Source organism: Varroa destructor, unplaced genomic scaffold (assembly GCF_002443255.2).
Source record: "Varroa destructor unplaced genomic scaffold, Vdes_3.0 BEIS01000004.1, whole genome shotgun sequence".
NCBI lineage: Eukaryota > Metazoa > Arthropoda > Arachnida > Mesostigmata > Varroidae > Varroa > Varroa destructor.
The window spans coordinates 12,351,175-12,367,908 of NW_019211457.1; the positions used below are offsets into that span (position 1 = coordinate 12,351,175).

The 16,734-nt window shown below is 37.6% G+C and overlaps 3 protein-coding genes across 5 annotated transcripts; 1 reads left to right on the plus strand and 2 right to left on the minus strand.

Annotated features, from left to right (window-relative positions):
- Nucleotides 1–1,664: 1,664 nt before the first annotated feature.
- On the minus strand, nucleotides 1,665–5,292 carry tun (N-terminal glutamine amidase tungus). The gene is made up of 5 exons (XM_086986595.1): nucleotides 5,153–5,292; nucleotides 4,503–4,635; nucleotides 3,950–4,095; nucleotides 3,638–3,775; nucleotides 1,665–1,794 (listed from the first exon to the last, which is right to left on the minus strand). The coding sequence occupies exons 1-5, from the start codon at nucleotides 5,290–5,292 to the stop codon at nucleotides 1,665–1,667; spliced, it is 687 nt and encodes a 228-aa protein (XP_086842721.1).
- A 564-nt stretch (nucleotides 5,293–5,856) lies between these two features.
- LOC111249539 (uncharacterized) lies at nucleotides 5,857–10,582 on the minus strand. Of its 2 annotated transcripts, XM_022803543.2 has the most exons (3): nucleotides 10,234–10,582; nucleotides 9,898–9,991; nucleotides 5,857–7,945 (listed from the first exon to the last, which is right to left on the minus strand). In XM_022803543.2, exon 3 carries the CDS (start codon nucleotides 7,906–7,908, stop codon nucleotides 6,673–6,675), a length of 1,236 nt encoding a protein of 411 aa, XP_022659278.1. In that variant the 5' UTR covers nucleotides 7,909–7,945; nucleotides 9,898–9,991; nucleotides 10,234–10,582; the 3' UTR covers nucleotides 5,857–6,672. The 2 variants fall into 2 exon arrangements, with proteins under 2 accessions (XP_022659278.1, XP_022659277.1); XM_022803542.2 differs by lacking the exon at nucleotides 9,898–9,991 and having other exon boundaries at nucleotides 10,234–10,577.
- A 159-nt stretch (nucleotides 10,583–10,741) lies between these two features.
- On the plus strand, nucleotides 10,742–12,339 carry RpS21 (ribosomal protein S21). 2 transcript variants are annotated; one of them, XM_022803546.2, is made up of 3 exons: nucleotides 10,742–10,832; nucleotides 11,034–11,106; nucleotides 12,039–12,339. In XM_022803546.2, the coding sequence occupies exons 2-3, from the start codon at nucleotides 11,057–11,059 to the stop codon at nucleotides 12,235–12,237; spliced, it is 249 nt and encodes an 82-aa protein (XP_022659281.1). In that variant the 5' UTR covers nucleotides 10,742–10,832; nucleotides 11,034–11,056; the 3' UTR covers nucleotides 12,238–12,339. The 2 variants fall into 2 exon arrangements, with proteins under 2 accessions (XP_022659281.1, XP_086843891.1); XM_086987765.1 differs by having other exon boundaries at nucleotides 10,772–10,832; nucleotides 11,037–11,106.
- The last annotated feature ends 4,395 nt before the right edge of the window (nucleotides 12,340–16,734 follow it).

The following is a 16,734-nucleotide window of genomic DNA, read 5'->3' on the forward strand; positions in this document are numbered from 1 at the left end:
CAAAAATTGATTTCAAATCCACTTTGATGTGATTCGCACTGGTATTCCCGTCTGAATGGAAAGTGTTGCGCATCGTAGAGTTTAGGCTTCTTTGGCTCCTGAGTGAAGTTCACTAGAATTATGTGAAACTGTCCGCGCGCCCGGTATACACGCCCGTCGTCTAATTCTGTTCTTGATCTTTCACGACATAAATGCTATCTCTGTCAACAGACACGTTGGTTTGGTATAAACTTACACCGCCAAAACGATACGTATGCACGATACGCGTTATACAAGTATTCCCGTACTTTTCTTAGATGTGCCGTAGTGTTCGCGATTCGCATTTTGTGGGTTCGTAGGAAACTACCGAAGAAACTTAATTTTGCACATGTAAAGCAGTTGATCAAGACTCTATATTTCTAATGTTCTAGCGAAACAAGGAAATCTAATACTATATATTAAATAATGAGTACACATACTAAATCGATATCGTTAAAGCGTTGGCACGCCGATGTATTCCTAAAAACTACTAAAAGTTACTTGCATATACTTCGCTTTCACATAAAATTGAACATTTTTTTAAAAATAAATCCTCGTAAATTTTACCTTCGTCTTTTTTAAGAAATCATAAAATACGACAGTATTGAATAAAAGGTATTTCTGCATACAACGACGTTTCTTTTTTCACGACGACGTTTTCTCAGTCATCGTTTCACTTCGTTTCCTAAACGTCATTCTAAATGCATTGTACAGAAGGCTTCTAACATTCTAGACAAATTGGTTTTTAATATACAGATGGTTTTTACTTCCCAGCTCCTTAAATGATGGTTGTCACTTGGCGCCTGTAATCAAATAGTACATCATCGAAACAGAGAATTCAGAAACTAGCTAAAAATATAGATTTCATTGGCACTAATAAATTTTGTGTCAGGCTCGTCGATGCAACGGCGTTTCTTGTTGAGGACACCGGTTTTTACAGACTCTATATTAGTTGATTATATGCAGGTTGAATGAAGAGAGCGCCCACCGACGATAGCAATGGGTGTTTGGAATTAGGGCAAATCGTACACGCATGCGTACAGTATTTTATACCAACATTTTCAAACATTTACTCATAATGATAATTACTAGCAGGTTATGCATCATCATCTAACATTTTAATTACCACGTTATTCCCGCTAAATGTATCCGTTCAGCTAACCCTAATTCGCTAATTAGCGAATTTGCAGATGCCGTCACCACTTCTGATCCCTTGTCCAGTTTCGTACTGCCGCCGACCTGATGTTACGAATCGGGAAAAAACGAGATTTGAAAAGAGTGAGTGGACTTCAGGTTGTTGCAGGACACCTAGTAGGTGGCTTTAAACCTTATACTAGTTTTAACCAAAATAGTTAGGCGTAACAGAATAACAGTACAATTGAAAGGCTTCCATAGAGGTAGTCATAATAAGAATCTTAACGGAAACAGCTAGTTTTACAAGGGTTTTACAAGAACAACTGCAAAAAAATACACTCTGCGTTATAACCTGATTTTATGATGTTATAGAGCGAAAACAGATTTTACTAAGTACCAATTAAGTAGGCAAACCATTAAGACAGAGCAGACGATTCCAACGAAGAGATGTTTCTTGTTATGAATACAAATGTGTAACTAACACTAGTTCATTTGCTTAATGGAGGATGAAGTCAGCCGATGTTCTCGTTTTTGACTCCACCGAAGAGGTATCGATCAAGATGAGCGTTGAACTGCTTGCAAAAGTTGAACTGATTAAGGACGATTCCGGGTACACCGTTGCTAGAACGCATGTCAATGAACCTGCACATAGTTCACATAATATCAAAAACAGTACAGTAGCATCATTATCAATACTAATTACGTGCATTATTCATTACCTAATTATGATTCCTTATCATCGACAACTTCTAATTTGACTTGGTCGAAACAACAGTTGGAAACGCAGCCTATCATTACAATTATGTGACTGATGATACTGCACTTCCGAGTATTATGGCCACAAAACACTATTCAGGCGTTCTTGTGTTGCTTACACTGGAGTTACAGCGATAACATTGTAGATAGTATCAAATAGTCCCACATTGGATTTAGATATTTAATCGGGCATATGGGTTCAAATAATTACTTGCATAAATTAAGAGTAATTTAAAAGGCATATGCTCTCTGGATATGGATATACGAAGGCTATATCCTTGCTGTCTTCACTCGTAAAACCACGATATGTAAGCTGACTAATGTAAGTTTGAAAAGCTTGCCTAAGGAAAATGCTTCTCGGGTATAGAAACCAGATGGCGATTTCACCTGAGGCAATCGCTCAAGTGGACATGATGGTCTTCATCGACCGTATACCCCGCATTTATATACGATGTTTCAAACTCTAATTCTATATGTGATAACCAGAATGATGTTGGAGGATTGTTTCACTGTTACATTGGCGTCATGTACCAGAAAACTAAGTTAGGTGCTTACGTCGAGAACTTCAAATTATTATAGAGTTCCCGATGCTTATTATATAGAATACGTGCAAATTGACGTAGTGGTCTAGTTGCAAATTTGATTAAGGTATGCTATTATTATTAATTACTGTGAGCTTCATGCTGAATGTGCTCGTTTTCCTAATGTCCACCCTTGAATATAATAACGAAATTCTTCAATCTCAATTAATATATCCAGAGTTCGAATTAAATTCACGCGCGAAGTTCTATAGAAATATAAATTTATATGTGAATAGTAGAAACTACTCCGTTTACAACTACAACTACCATTCGTCGCGCATAAAATGGACGTATAAACGACGTGGTATCTTTTATATAGTTAATTTTCACTGCAGTCGAATTGAGACATTAATTACTACTTTACTTTTAATTTTTTTATTAATCTAGCTTGTACCTATGAATTAATGCATTAGGACTTCCATAATGCGATTTTAAAAATAATAATAATTTTAGAAAAATCAGTGATGCTCATTAAGGCGGGAAGAGAATCTCTAAGAAATGAACGGGAACCGATTTCTCTATCATGAATTTTTTGCTAAACTTTTAATTTTTAAGTGGGTTCCTTTTTGTTATTTATAGCGTTAGAATTTTCATTTTAAGTGCTATGTTTACCTTATAAAATATTGAAATTGTGCTATTTAATGAATGCTAGATCTAATTCAAATTCGCACCGAAGTAGGATCATGCGATCGGGATAAGATCATAACAACGTGCTTGTAGACTGAAGGAGCAAGAGAGTCTTCCAATGCTAAATTGTAATATTTCATTGCCTTTAAAACACAAGAGAAGGTAAAGACAACAAACAAGAGAATAACAAAAACTTAGCGCAGTAAATACGTCCAGAGTTGTTCTTCTTTTGATGATTACTTGAGAAAGTATAGGCCTCTGCTTTGAAGGCTATACCAAACGCTCTAAATATTGTGGAAGCGAATTATTGTAAGGGGTGAAATATTTGCCTTATTTGTCACTTCTAAAATTAATTAATCTGACTTTGCGTAGATACTGTCAGTCACTGTTTCTTGGTGGGATTGTAAGCAAAAAGCATTTAAGCTTCAGAAACACATTATTGTTATACGACGTGCGCGAGGGCTTCAATTAAAGCAACAAGCACTTAATTAGTCATGAAGTAGATTTATAAATTCACCCACCATTCAAGATTATTGGAAGAAATAGTATTAGCGATGGGCGCATAGGGCGGTGGCGGCTTGATCCACGCGCCATCTGGGCGGCGCATTCGTTGTCTGTTTGAAGCAAAGGTAGCTAGATAATCGCGAGCGCCAAGACACCTGCACGACGGGATTTCATGGTGAGAACTAAGTTTCATTAATTAAACAGCAAAAAGTGAAAAGAGAACTTACTACTGCGATGAAAAGTAATACACAATTATTCATTACTTGTATTGACTATAGAATAATTCATTATGATATTATGGTAGTTTCATCACTTCCTATAGATTGTACCGGATGTGTCTCCTAAAGCCGTGTTTAAGAGGCACTTGGGGCTTGAACGCTTTCCAAACATATTCTTCCAGAGGTACGGGAAACGCTAACGTCGTATCTAGGTCGTAGACGTAAGTGCAGCCGTTACACGACTCATGGTAGTAGATCTGAAATAGGTTCGGCAGGTCGTTATTAAGGCATTGTCCTATTGGCAGGTGACACCTGCTCAAGTACACTTACTTTTTTAGGGTGTGCTTGGTCTCTTATTTCATATTGAAGTCTAAATTATCGAATCCCTGTATTTGCTAGACCAAAAACTCCGTATTCACTTTGTTGACATACTTTAGTCAGCATTGGTGACCTCTCTGCAATCACGATTTGTTTAAACTTTCTGTTTTTGAGTCAGTTTAGCAGTGATTTTCACGGTAGAGTCTTCAAATTCGTTGCTTATTGCGGAATAGGAAAAGAAGCACAATAACCAATTTTAAAAATTGTCGTCACCACTATCATTGCATAGCGGCGTTCTAGAAGGACAGAGTCAGGTAAAGACGAATCATGCCAAATCAATACTCACCATAATAACGTGATAGTCCCAAATAATATGTCCGTCATTTGCTTGATCACCAGCTCTTTGTCGCCACAATGGAACGGTTTGTGAGGCATTTGAAATAAATGCTACGTAACATGAATCTAACAATTCGGTCTCCCTGTTAATTAAAAACGAAACGATCATACAAATGCTATAGTATCATTTATGTTCTATGTCGCACACCGAGATAGGGAAGAGTCCATACTGTTTAGATTAATATAAGGAATATAAGAGTATTATTTATTACTTATTATCTAAGTAATTACTATCATAATAAAATTAGTCTGCTTACTGTAATAGTCTTAGTATTATTAGCTAATGTAATTCAGAATATAGAGCTGATGATAATAGTTGTTAAAAACGCTGCTTAAATTTATAACAGTATGAAACAGTTACGTAATAATCTTGTGTGAAACACACCCTTAATAATGGTTCAATAGTGAATGCTTAACCTGGCGAAATTTAACTTATTATGACTCAGTATGAATTATACTAATTAATATTCATAATGAAAATAAAAAAGAAGTACTATAGGTTTTAGGACCTGATCATTCTTGGCTATTATAATCACGCACTTGTTCTTGATGAGTTCGCATAGCTTATATATATTTTCTTCACAATAACAAGCTGTGTACATGAGCTGATCTTTGGCAGGCAAGTTTGGCAAATGGTGTGATGTAGACGTTAGAACTGCTGCTGTTGAAGTCAATGCGGGGGTTGCCTCGACATCGTCTTGGACTGCCTTTTCGTCGCCATCTGTCGCGCGTAATGACATGGTATATTTTCTGCAGCGTTGCAATACAAAGGATAGACAGATATTGAATAAAAGTTATTATATGACTTTTTATGAGGCTGCTAGTTTCACAAAGTATCTATGCTTTCGGAACACTTCTAATAACCAAATCTACATAACGGTTACTACCACTGAACCCAGTCATTGGCCAATAGCAGCCAACATCTATGTGCATTAAAAAAAAAATAAACCATCAAAAATTGCTTGCACCAATAGAGAATATTAAAAACTTGAGTATTCCTTGGTTGAATTGCCCTCAGGGGCCATTTTGTTATCAGAACAAATCATTATGCCAAGAAGATGCCGAAGCCCAGCAACTGCATCTGATCACATCAGGCCAAATAAAAAAACACGATATTTTTTTTGGTTCCAAACAATAAGTATTTCATAGAGCTTGCCGTATTAAGGCTTGTACAATCTGCTTTTCCCCACAAAATGCATTTCAATAAAGGCTTCTTACATAAGCGCTCAACTCCGATTTTAACAAGCGTCTATAATGTATCACTTTCGTTAGTCTAATATACGGAATAATAAGCACAAAACAACTCAGATAGTATTACAGCAATGTATCAATTATAGCGACGCGATGCGCTTGTGTTTATTTAAATATGAATTTTTCATTGTTATATACGCTTTAACTACACATGTTTATCTACATTTAGCAAAGCGCGTGCATCATGCTTTTCCACTTCGGTATAATCAAATACTATCACTCGTCTGTCTCAGCCTCTTCTGGCTTATTTCTCAAATCAAAGAGGAAAGTTACCCTCTAATGGCTAGGCCAACAACTCGCTTTAATTTCAAGATGATATTCCTATTCATTACAGTTGTCCAGTTAAACATTGTTACTTAAATTAATTCAACGATAGATACCGCAGAAAGACGATTCTTCGTTTCCTCAAGTCTGCCAAAGCCAATTTGATAATCAGTGATGCATATCGATTATTTTAATCTCCAATAATGTCATCCGAACTATCAACTCTACGGTCGCTAAAAAAAACCCCAACTTCTACAGGATCCAAAATGATCTGTCTCGCTGATTCATAGACTGGTCCATAAAAATCTACAAAGACCGGTTTGTAAACAACACAATTTTCGTCCGGCTTTATTCGAATAAAGCCATACTTGAGACATTATATGCATGTGCAATGTTCGTTTCACCACGTACAAATCACAAGAACTTTGTACTTGGAACCCGGTAACTCAGACGAAGATTTTTGACAAAGTGGCCTTTCGACGACATTCTTGGGGTAACTTTTTCGACCCTACGTATAGCACGTCTAGTCACATTGGACAAGCTAATTACACGCTTAAGGGTAGATGAATACGACTATCTGTCTTGCAACATATTCATGAATGATCCTATAGAAGGCCAAGTTTTTGTTTATCCTTGATTTTCTTTTTTACCACGTCGATATTTCTCTCGTTCCATGTACTTTTTCGTAATTTGATCGGTCGACTACCGACATATTTCCCATTCAGCTCACGCATAGCCTTGATAAATCCTTGCGGTTCCTTAAAGCTGACAAAGCCGTACCCCTTACTTTTATTCGTGCGTTTGTCTCTGATAACTTTTGCTCGAGCAAACGTCGGATACTTTGAGAACACTCGTGTTAACATATCATCAGTAACATCATTGCCAAGATCACCGCAGAATATTCGGAAGTCATCGGGATCCCATTCGGCTAACGAGCTGTCTTCCCACACCTGTTGACCAGCCATACGAATTACTTTCTTGCTCTTCTTTTTTGGTGTGTCTTCACTCCCGTTGCCGACCGCTGACACTGGAGGTCCAGCTGTAATAACAGCCGCACTGCTCGCCTGCGCCGCGACGATGGACGAAGCAAGCTGACCCGTTACTTTAAGCGCAGACGGCGCTGTTTGGAGGGTAATCGCACCGCAGTTAGCTTTTTCATTTGCTAGGCTGTTGTTGTTTTTGGCTTCCTTGAGTTCTGCTTCGGCTTTCTGCAATGCCGCTAGAATTTCATCTGCTTCCAGATCGGCAGCCTTCTTCGGGGGTGCACTGTAAACGGTGACAGCCGGTTTCCCAGTGATCGTTGTCGGCGTCGCGGTGGACTCAGCCTGAAATTGCGGCGGTCGCATTGGTGAACACATTGGTGGTGGCTGATGTGGGTGACGAAGACGCGACGGGATCATTAAAGATGATGGCCTAGGAGGCATTCCCATTATAGATGGCTTAGGCGGCATCCCTATTGGGGGCATCGACATTATTAGCTGTTCTGGTGGCGGGGGCATACCCATCATGGATGTGTCCCCAGGTCCCATTAACATCGATGGATCCGGGGGCATCATCGAAGGAGGAGGGTGTTTCGGTGCCATTATAGACGGCGGTTTAGGTGGCATCATCATTGGAGGCATCGGTGGTGGTCGCAAGCCGGCGAGATTACGCTGCAACTGTGGAGGAATAAAGAGATTTGCAGGTGTTGGTGGACCACTAGCCGGAACGGCTGATGGTAAAGGAGGAGGTGGGGGCGGCGGGGGCGGTGGAGGTGGCAATGTCTGTTGAACCTGGAGAATCTCCTGTTCAAATCGTGCCATCTCTTCCTCAATTTGACGACGTCGTTGTTCGTCCTCCATAGCGTCTTCGTGTTTGTTATATTTTCCAGTTATGTATCTACAAACGAACAAAGAAGAAGCTAATTAAGTTAATGAAGAAAGATTAATATAGCTATTAAAGCTATATTAATTATTAAACTATCACGCTGTCAAATGTACCTTAATAAATAACAAACTGATTAGATTATGGTCTTATGCTAATTAAGAATTTCAAGAGAAATATGAAAGAGATCCCAAGGAAACTTCAAAGAAAATATTGTACAAAAAACGTAGAACTAGATTCGATGCTGAGTATACATTTATGTAATGTTTTAGAGCAACTAGAGCAATATATACAACATGCATATATTTAGTTGTCGTCTTGCAGTACAACTGTGTGGACCCTAATAAAATAACAGTAATGTTGCTAATACAAAATATCATTAACACTCTTATTAGTTAATGTTTATATGTATGCAGAAAATGGCACCTAAACTAGTGTTATTTCTTATGCTTTGTTCCTATGACTGTATCCAAACGAAAAGAATTATTTCAAAACAGTTTTTTTCCTAATGGCCTTATTTACTGGATATAACAACAATTCATCGCAATCACAGCTTTAATTCGTAGCCTAAAACACCATTAATCAAGCGATATATGGCCTAACACTTAAGGGCCCAAAATAACTAACGATTTCCTAAAGTGGCCGAAAGCTTAAAAGGGTTAACTCTTAAAGCTTACCTTGAGAGTTTATTTGATAATTGTAATTTTCTTTTCAAAACGGCTGTTAACCAATTGTCAGTTGGTTCATACAGACAACTTGTTTTTATTAACTTACGTGTCAGTAATCCTTTTAAGCTTTTGACCTCTTTTTATGTCTTCCTAATTTTTTTATCTTTTAATTTTTTAATATATTACATTTTTTAGACTTCTGGCTTACTATCAACTCAATTAATTATTTCCGCTGCCATTTCTTTTATATACCCTATTTGAGTAACACTTCAAGGAGTTAACACTTAGCTGTATCGTTTTATGTATGATTAAAACTAACAAGTTATGTGCAAACTACAAAAGGACTGTTTTAAATAACTAAATAGTGCTTTAAATCCACAATTGAAGCTGAAGTCGCTGTCTATAGTAATTGTATTGAATAAACTTCAGCCTTAGAAATGCTATTACTAGCACATGCAAGAAAATTCGCTAAAATATTTGTTTTTGTTTAGAAACAGTTTTTAATACGAAGGCATAAAAAGATCTGAAGTAAGACGCGCTATATTGTGCATATACAGATATACGGAGTGGTAATTTGCTTCATGCGACTACTGGAACTCCTCCGATATTAAAACACTGTTAATGTGGTGCGCTTATAGAAATATGTGCGAACTACTTCCTCTAAAACGACTCCCCAACCTTTGTTTGCCTTCGGAATTTAAACTAAGCTACACCTCATATAAATCTAGAGTTTTAGCACTAGATGATGGCCGATTATATGGTTATAACCGATCCTGATTTCATTCATACGGCACATAATAGAAACTTTTCCACATAAAATTCACTGAGTTACTTTAAAACATAACCTTTCCTATTTCATACCCAGAAATTAGTTTTAATTATATATCGATCTCCGCGCATAATACGTTTACGACTGTTCTGATAATTTTTTTTAATATGATTTTTTATGCAACTTTGTTAAAGATTTTCGTACACATAAACAAACAACCGTGCAGATTTGGTACCGGTGAACACTCCGATGCTTTAAATGCTACTATAGTGGATCAGGAAGAGAAGAATTTTCCTTCCTGAAGGGCAGTCTTCTTTTAAGTATTTCTTCATATAAACATACTTTATTTTACACGGATTCGTCAAGTCATATTCCGTACACATGAAGGTGCAGAATCGAATAATACTTAAACTGTAGTATAAACCTTGCGGTAATGGCACAGCGATTAAGATCAGCTCGTAAGCGTCTTAGTTGATATTTAAAGGAATACAGAGACAAAGGAAGGGTATTTTGGGAGGTTGCCATCTTACCTGATAATAATTATTTAAAGTTGAAAATGGATCAGGATGAAAGAACCGGCTGCTGGAAGATCCGTTCTTCTAACCAACTGACATTTTTTTCAATCTGTTTCCGTCGAAAAAGTGGTTCAGACATAGAAAGTTTTGCAGGATGGTCGAACAGTCAGCCAATAATACAGTAAACAGCATACGGTACACAGTAATAGAACGTTTTTATATCAATCATCAGATGGAATGGACGGCATCGCATTAACACAAACTATAAGAGAAGAGAATTTGCTTGAACCTAAAACGATTTTTATCATTAAATAAAGTAATCCTCACTCAAATAAAACATCATCTTCTTACCTAACAGTCTATGCAGGCAGGTGAAATTCTTTACACATGAAATCTTCTTTTGATCTTCTAGATGTTTTGTAGTTTTTGGCTGAGCTTTCGTTCGATTACATTCGACATCTTTTTGAAGCGGGTGGTTTCGATACGGTGATTTGCCCACATATATTATTGATAGCGTCTTTTGCCTAATATAAAGCCAGAAAACTCTACGACTGGAGAGACGTTAATCCTGTGATAAATATTATCCCCCCAAACTCATAGTTTTTTCTTATGCTAGTCCAATCGTCATAGTGAATGTAGCACTGATTATGAGTGATGGCCTCACTGTTGAGTAGAAGCTTGGTCAATGAGAAAAAAATCAACAATTGTTTTGGAAACTTTGACTTAAGACAAAAAAATGTGCAAACTGTTACAACGTATGTGGTACGTTATGGACAATAATTTCTAGGCAAAATAATGGAAGAGATAAGCTAAGAGTTTGCACAATTGAATCGCTTACTCTAGCATCGCTGAAGCTTCTCCTTAAGCCGTTGATCACGAATTGTTGTCTCTGTTCAGTTCCGTTTCGGTTTCCTTTTTGTTGTTGGCCTCGTGGTGTTTACATCGCCAGGGTAAAATTTGGCTTGAAACTATGTCTATTTTGTTAGATTTATACAAAACCGTAAATGATGATCAGTGATCACTACGGCAGAGTACTGAAGCGAATAGAGATTAGATATAAACTTACTTGATTCAGTCGAATGGATGGCGTATTCTATTTTTTTCGACTCTATTACATCAAACTCCGCCTTAATACATTCTTTTCCTTTCAGAAGTCCATCGTGCGACCTCAGTCATGGAAAATGATGCTAAAGAGATTGTAGATATGTACATTCCCAGAAAGTGGTAAGTGCCGTCGACATCTTTAACAGTAAAAATCGTAGATGACTTTATTAAGCCCATGAGTCGAATGCTAATAGAATCTACCTGAAGCATCTTGAAGAAACTCTTCATCCGTCATGTATGGATGAAGACAGAAAAGCGTTGGACACAGGTTCCATTACAAGCCTTATTTTGGTTGAATTTTCCTTACCTGGCTCAGTGAATTCGTCGCAGGCGACATTTGGAATTTTGCCTAATAGTACTTTGAGGCCGAGTTTGGTGTAAAAACTACATCCATAAGTTACTTCCATATTACTGCATGCGGTTAAGCATTTCCCATATCTTATTAAAGTAAAAAGAATGTTAGCATATTGTTTTTAAACCTGTCTAAAAATACGTTCTATGAGAAGCCTAATATCCATTTGAAAAGCTTCTCTCAGTGTGTTAATAAGTCTAGCAACTAGAGAAAGTGTTTGCTTTGTGTTGTGTTATGGAATCCACCCATCAAGTGGTAAACGTTGTAGGACGAAAATGGCTGCTGGTGTTTACTTTACGTGGTTCTTTGATGGCCTAGTATACAAACGACCGCAATGTTGTGTGTATGGCTATAATTTAGTCATTTCTCACATCAGGTGGCTGTAGTTCAAAATCTAGGGATTAGTATTGACGAGTCCTTAACTTGCTTAAGTTGACATCAAAGTGGCCACGGAAAATTAGCGTTCCAATTGTTTCATTTGGTGACCTGCTAATACAACTTACATCGACTGAACAAAAATCCTTTGCTCGTTGTGACGATTTGGCAAAAAACATCCTTAACTGTTTGAGTGTTTGATGTTGATAATGCGTTTCATATGTATGGTCACTTGTATGTTGTGTTTGTAGGTTGAAATTTTATTTGTCAATGATATAGCAAAAGGAACACACTAATAATTTGGCTACTCGTACCTATCTTACAGCTCTACCTCAAACCGCATTATCCACGCAAAGGATCATGCTTCAATTCAGCTCGAGCTCGCCATGCTCAACGAAAGCGGTAGCACCACTTATAAGACAAAAGCTTTAGCCATTTGCGGCGCTATCCGTCGTATGGGGGAGTCCGATGATTGCGTCAACCGACTGGCAAAAGATTATAGAATGCTACCCCAGAACTTCTGAAATATTTGTTTATGTAAAGAATAAATCGGGTATTAGCGAAGCCGAGAGTTGGCAGCATTAGAGTGCTGAGTCTTCCCGTGCTTCAAGAGAGCCTGACGCGAATTTGACAGTATGTTTTTAATGTAGGTAATCTACTTAGTTGTAGTGTATCTTAAGTAATTTATGCAATTAATTTACATTCATATGCGAAATTTGGCAAAGCGGATTACATTTGACTCTGTTTGAAATATCTATGTATCCTAATGAATGGTACTTGTAATGCCCAAGCGGTACTTGGGTGGCAGTTACCCAGTAGATCTTTTCACAGAACACGAATATCTATTCATAATTAAATTGTCATTGTTGGTTCAAGTGGACAGCCCCACTTTGACCAGGATAATTATCAAATTGATTAGAAAGATTCATCAATTATGTGCACGTCGCGTAATCATACTACACTTAACGACTCTTTTTGCATGTTTTAAGAACTATTTTCCTTCAAATAGGTACTAAGACTTACGCTTGATAATGATTGCACCCTTCTATGCCCGAGTGGTATCGACTTATCGAATGTCTGCTGCTCTGACTCGCAGAAGGAACAGAAATTTGGTCATAATTAGGCCGCCATTGCTTTCCTCTTAGCGGGGTGACTTCACTTTGGCTAATACAATGAGTTGCAGATCTCGATCTATTGCTGCTGCACATTATTGAAAAAATTGTATAGAAAACTCAGATTGTCATTGTCTTCTTTATCCGGGGGCAGTTTCGCAAAGATTCTTTGTTCCGACATGGGGGAGGTATAATTTGAAGAAACTGAAGCGGTTTTTCTATCAGCTCTGCTTGGGCTATTGATTCGATACCAGTTTGAGAAGATATTTTAATCCTTTAGTTAGTTTTGCATAGAATTACTGCATTTTCGTCTTATCTTGTGTGAGTAGCCCAAGCCTGACCATATGGTGTCTCGCACAGACAAGGGACGATAAAATGACATCGACGTGATTATTAGTCGCTAGCCAATTAGCAGTGGCGGGCCTTGACTTGACGAAACATCGAACAAACCTCCTCAATAATAGAGATCTATCATTTTATACTATACAAACATTAGAGAAATCTTTTTTGGCCGAGCCATGAGGCTGACTCTTTACTACCTACGCAGAAGTTTGATGATATAATTTGGAGGGAGATACGTCGGACTTGCAGCAGTATGCCTTTGGTGCTACACTAAAAACAACCGCATTTACTACTTCTATTTCATGACATATCCGAATATAAAAGGCCAATAAAGCTTGGTAATAAAGAATGGTATTTATATTGTATTTGTTCTACAAATATTACTTAAAATAAACAGGTTACAATTATTACAATTTTAAGTGTGGTACCTTAAGATCGCTGGTTGCATTGGTGCCTGGCGTACGCTTTAGCTTACGCTTTAGCTAATTTGCTCCCAAAATTTTACAAGTCCAGGGCCGGTATCAGATTACTGCGGTCAGTGAGGACTTAAATCTGTCAGGAGGAAGATACGTCCGTGGGCTGTATGCGCCATTGTTGCATTATTTGCTTTCGCGTGCAATTTACAAAAGGAACCTCTATGTTTCGAAGAAAACCCGAATGCACTGTAAAATGGGTTAGGAAGGTGATTGAGTCCTTAAGCGTTGTTGGCGGACTTTTTTTTACCGCTAACACACCTTTTGCTTTCAGGACTAGAGTAATTCGTAATGCACACCGTCTTTTTTCGGTCGTTTCCCTTAACAAAACTACATCTTTTACCGAAGCGATGCCGGTTGTCTTGTGAAATACAAAGAAAATTGTAGTAAATATTCGGCCGATTCCTGATAATATCGATTTTCTGATGTCTTTCGGGTTCTAGTCTTAATGACGTCTCAGCTCCACTACTGTGGAAACAAGAAGACTGCCTTATATACGAGGCGGGAACCTAATAGAGATAATGTAGAGTTTAGTTTTGATCTCACCAGAATTATCGAGTTACAAATTTAACATACTTCTATTTTATTGAGATTATGAAATTTTTCTTGATGTATATATTTACACTTTGTGACGCCACTACAGAAGCTCAACTTCGAAGCGAGAAATAAGTTATTTTCATAGGTCGTCAAAACATACTCCTATACTGGCAGAACAGATGAATGAGATAGTTGTTTGTATGCTATTAATATTTTATTAGGTAATCCACTTTTCGTCTCCCACAAAACCTTTTGGTTTTTCTCTATTGATGCCCTTCTCTGTCATGCTCTCCTTTTCTCTAACTTTCATATATAACTCTCGTCATAATCTTAATTACAATTTGCTAGTTACAACTTGAAACTTTTAGTTTATTTCCGAGATCTCCTATTGCTGTTTAGTTAATGTCGGTCTATTGTGTTTCTACCCTCGGCCAAATTTGCAATATTGAATCATTACAGATGTCACAGGCCTATCAATAAAAATGCCTACATTCTAATCAACCGCCTTAACCTTGCGGTCGTTGTACTCATTATCCTTGGGGGCCTTTGTTAGGTTTGCCATATCCTTTATTTGAACAAGGTTTGACATCTTCAATCTCTTCATTCTCGCGCTTTTTTGGGCCTTTACATTCTTGTAACTGTCCACATACATACTTCCACATGCATACACTTTATTATTCAACGATTGTGAATTAAATAACTCCTGTTTGTCATACCGTAATTTGTAGTTACACGGTTAGTACCGTTGTCATAGAGTTCAAGAATCAATTGTGTTTCCCGTATCACTAACTTTTTCATTAACATTTACACATTCATAGTCTATAATAATTCATTTTTGTGTCTTATTATTATTAACCATGACCTTTTTTTCTCTCTCTTTCTCTCTCTCTCTCCTTTTCTATATATATATATAAATTCTCCTAGAGCGGCTAGGTTTGCATTACACAGTGATGATGTATTTTATATTCCGAATGTACGTACGCATATGTACAAATGTGAAACGTTCCTCGTTACACGGTACACTTTTGGCTTGTTTTCCTTTAAAGAAAAGCTCCCTTACGCTTTCCTGACTTGTTTCCTATCCAAAAAAAAGAAAAAATTATAGCGGGAAACGATTGACAACTAAACAATGAAAACTTTAGGATCAGTGGGACGATTTATTAACATTGGTCGCCTAATCTATGCCTCGATTAATGCCAACAATGGACGCGTTTATCAGACGCGATACTTATTGTGCCACAGAAATCTACAATACAGCGTCTAATACATTGACTACCACTACCTGTGGAAGCGACTCATTCATGTCAATGAAAAGAACTCTGATTTTGCTTTCCATCTTTCGTGGCTCTGCTAGCAGTATTGCTAATATTTATCAGACCATGAGGCAGCGTACACTGCCACGGTATTACTAGTCTCTGGTTATCGTTCTGGTAGCAATGTGTCAATGAACTCACACAATATAGGCATGGAAATAATGATCAGTTCCAGCAGGTTCGGGGTAGTTTTCAACCCACCGCGTCAAACGAGTGGATTTCTAGCCAGCATTTTCCCTTCCACTCATCGAGCTCGCTAGCATTTGCTTAGAATAAACAAATGTTTTATCGTTTACATGCTAAATATTGATTTTGTATATACTGTTTTTAGCTTCGTCACCTAAAAGTTCCCTTTAGTTAAACCAGAATGTGTTCGCATTATAAAGCTTTGTATTCGTAGTACATACGAAACAAAATGCCACATAGATAAACGTCATTGCGGTTTATATGTTGCTGTACATTAATAGCACGGGGTACAATGCGAACAAGTTAATCTGCGCATGCCGAAGGCTACTTGTCTGTCGTCTTACTATTTCCAGCGATCTGCATTTCCAAAGAATATTTGCAAAATTATTTTCCACAGAGTTCTCTAAAATGAATATATAGTCAACATACAGATATTGTACAGCTGCGTAAGGCTATTTTTCCCTTTTGGGCTCAGCATTAACTTTAAACATGCGGTGGGCGTTTGCCTGCCACGCAGTATTTTAGCTTTAGTTCATTGGCAGAACGTCGTTAAATGCCTTAATATCTAAATCTGTTAGTGAAGTTGTTTGATTCCTCCTGAGTTAGAGCAATTGTCTACTACGCTACCTGTGTTATGCGGCAGTATGAAGAGCTTTTTGCTTTTGGAAGCTTTTGTTGAGAGAGCACTTGCTTCACCGATTTTGCAAAAGAATTCGTGTTTAGCGCGTTTTTCTGTGATTATCCGCGTAATCCGAATAATTATCCGTGATTAATAACCCCCTACCGGGCGTATTTTCTATTTCAACGTGTTTCTGGCGATAACCCTTATGTGAGTTCCTGTGTATAATACGTTAGCAACAACAAACACATTGTTGCTAGGTATAGTAGAACACGATTCCTCCGATCGACTCAGCACATAGTTACGATATTTCTAAATACTGATCTTTAGGGATTTGGATCGCTTCTTTAAGAAAAGCCCAGTTTTTGATCTAACTTTCTTCGTTTCATTTGCATAATTACGGCTGTTCAGGAAAAATTCACTCTCGCTCCGATATATA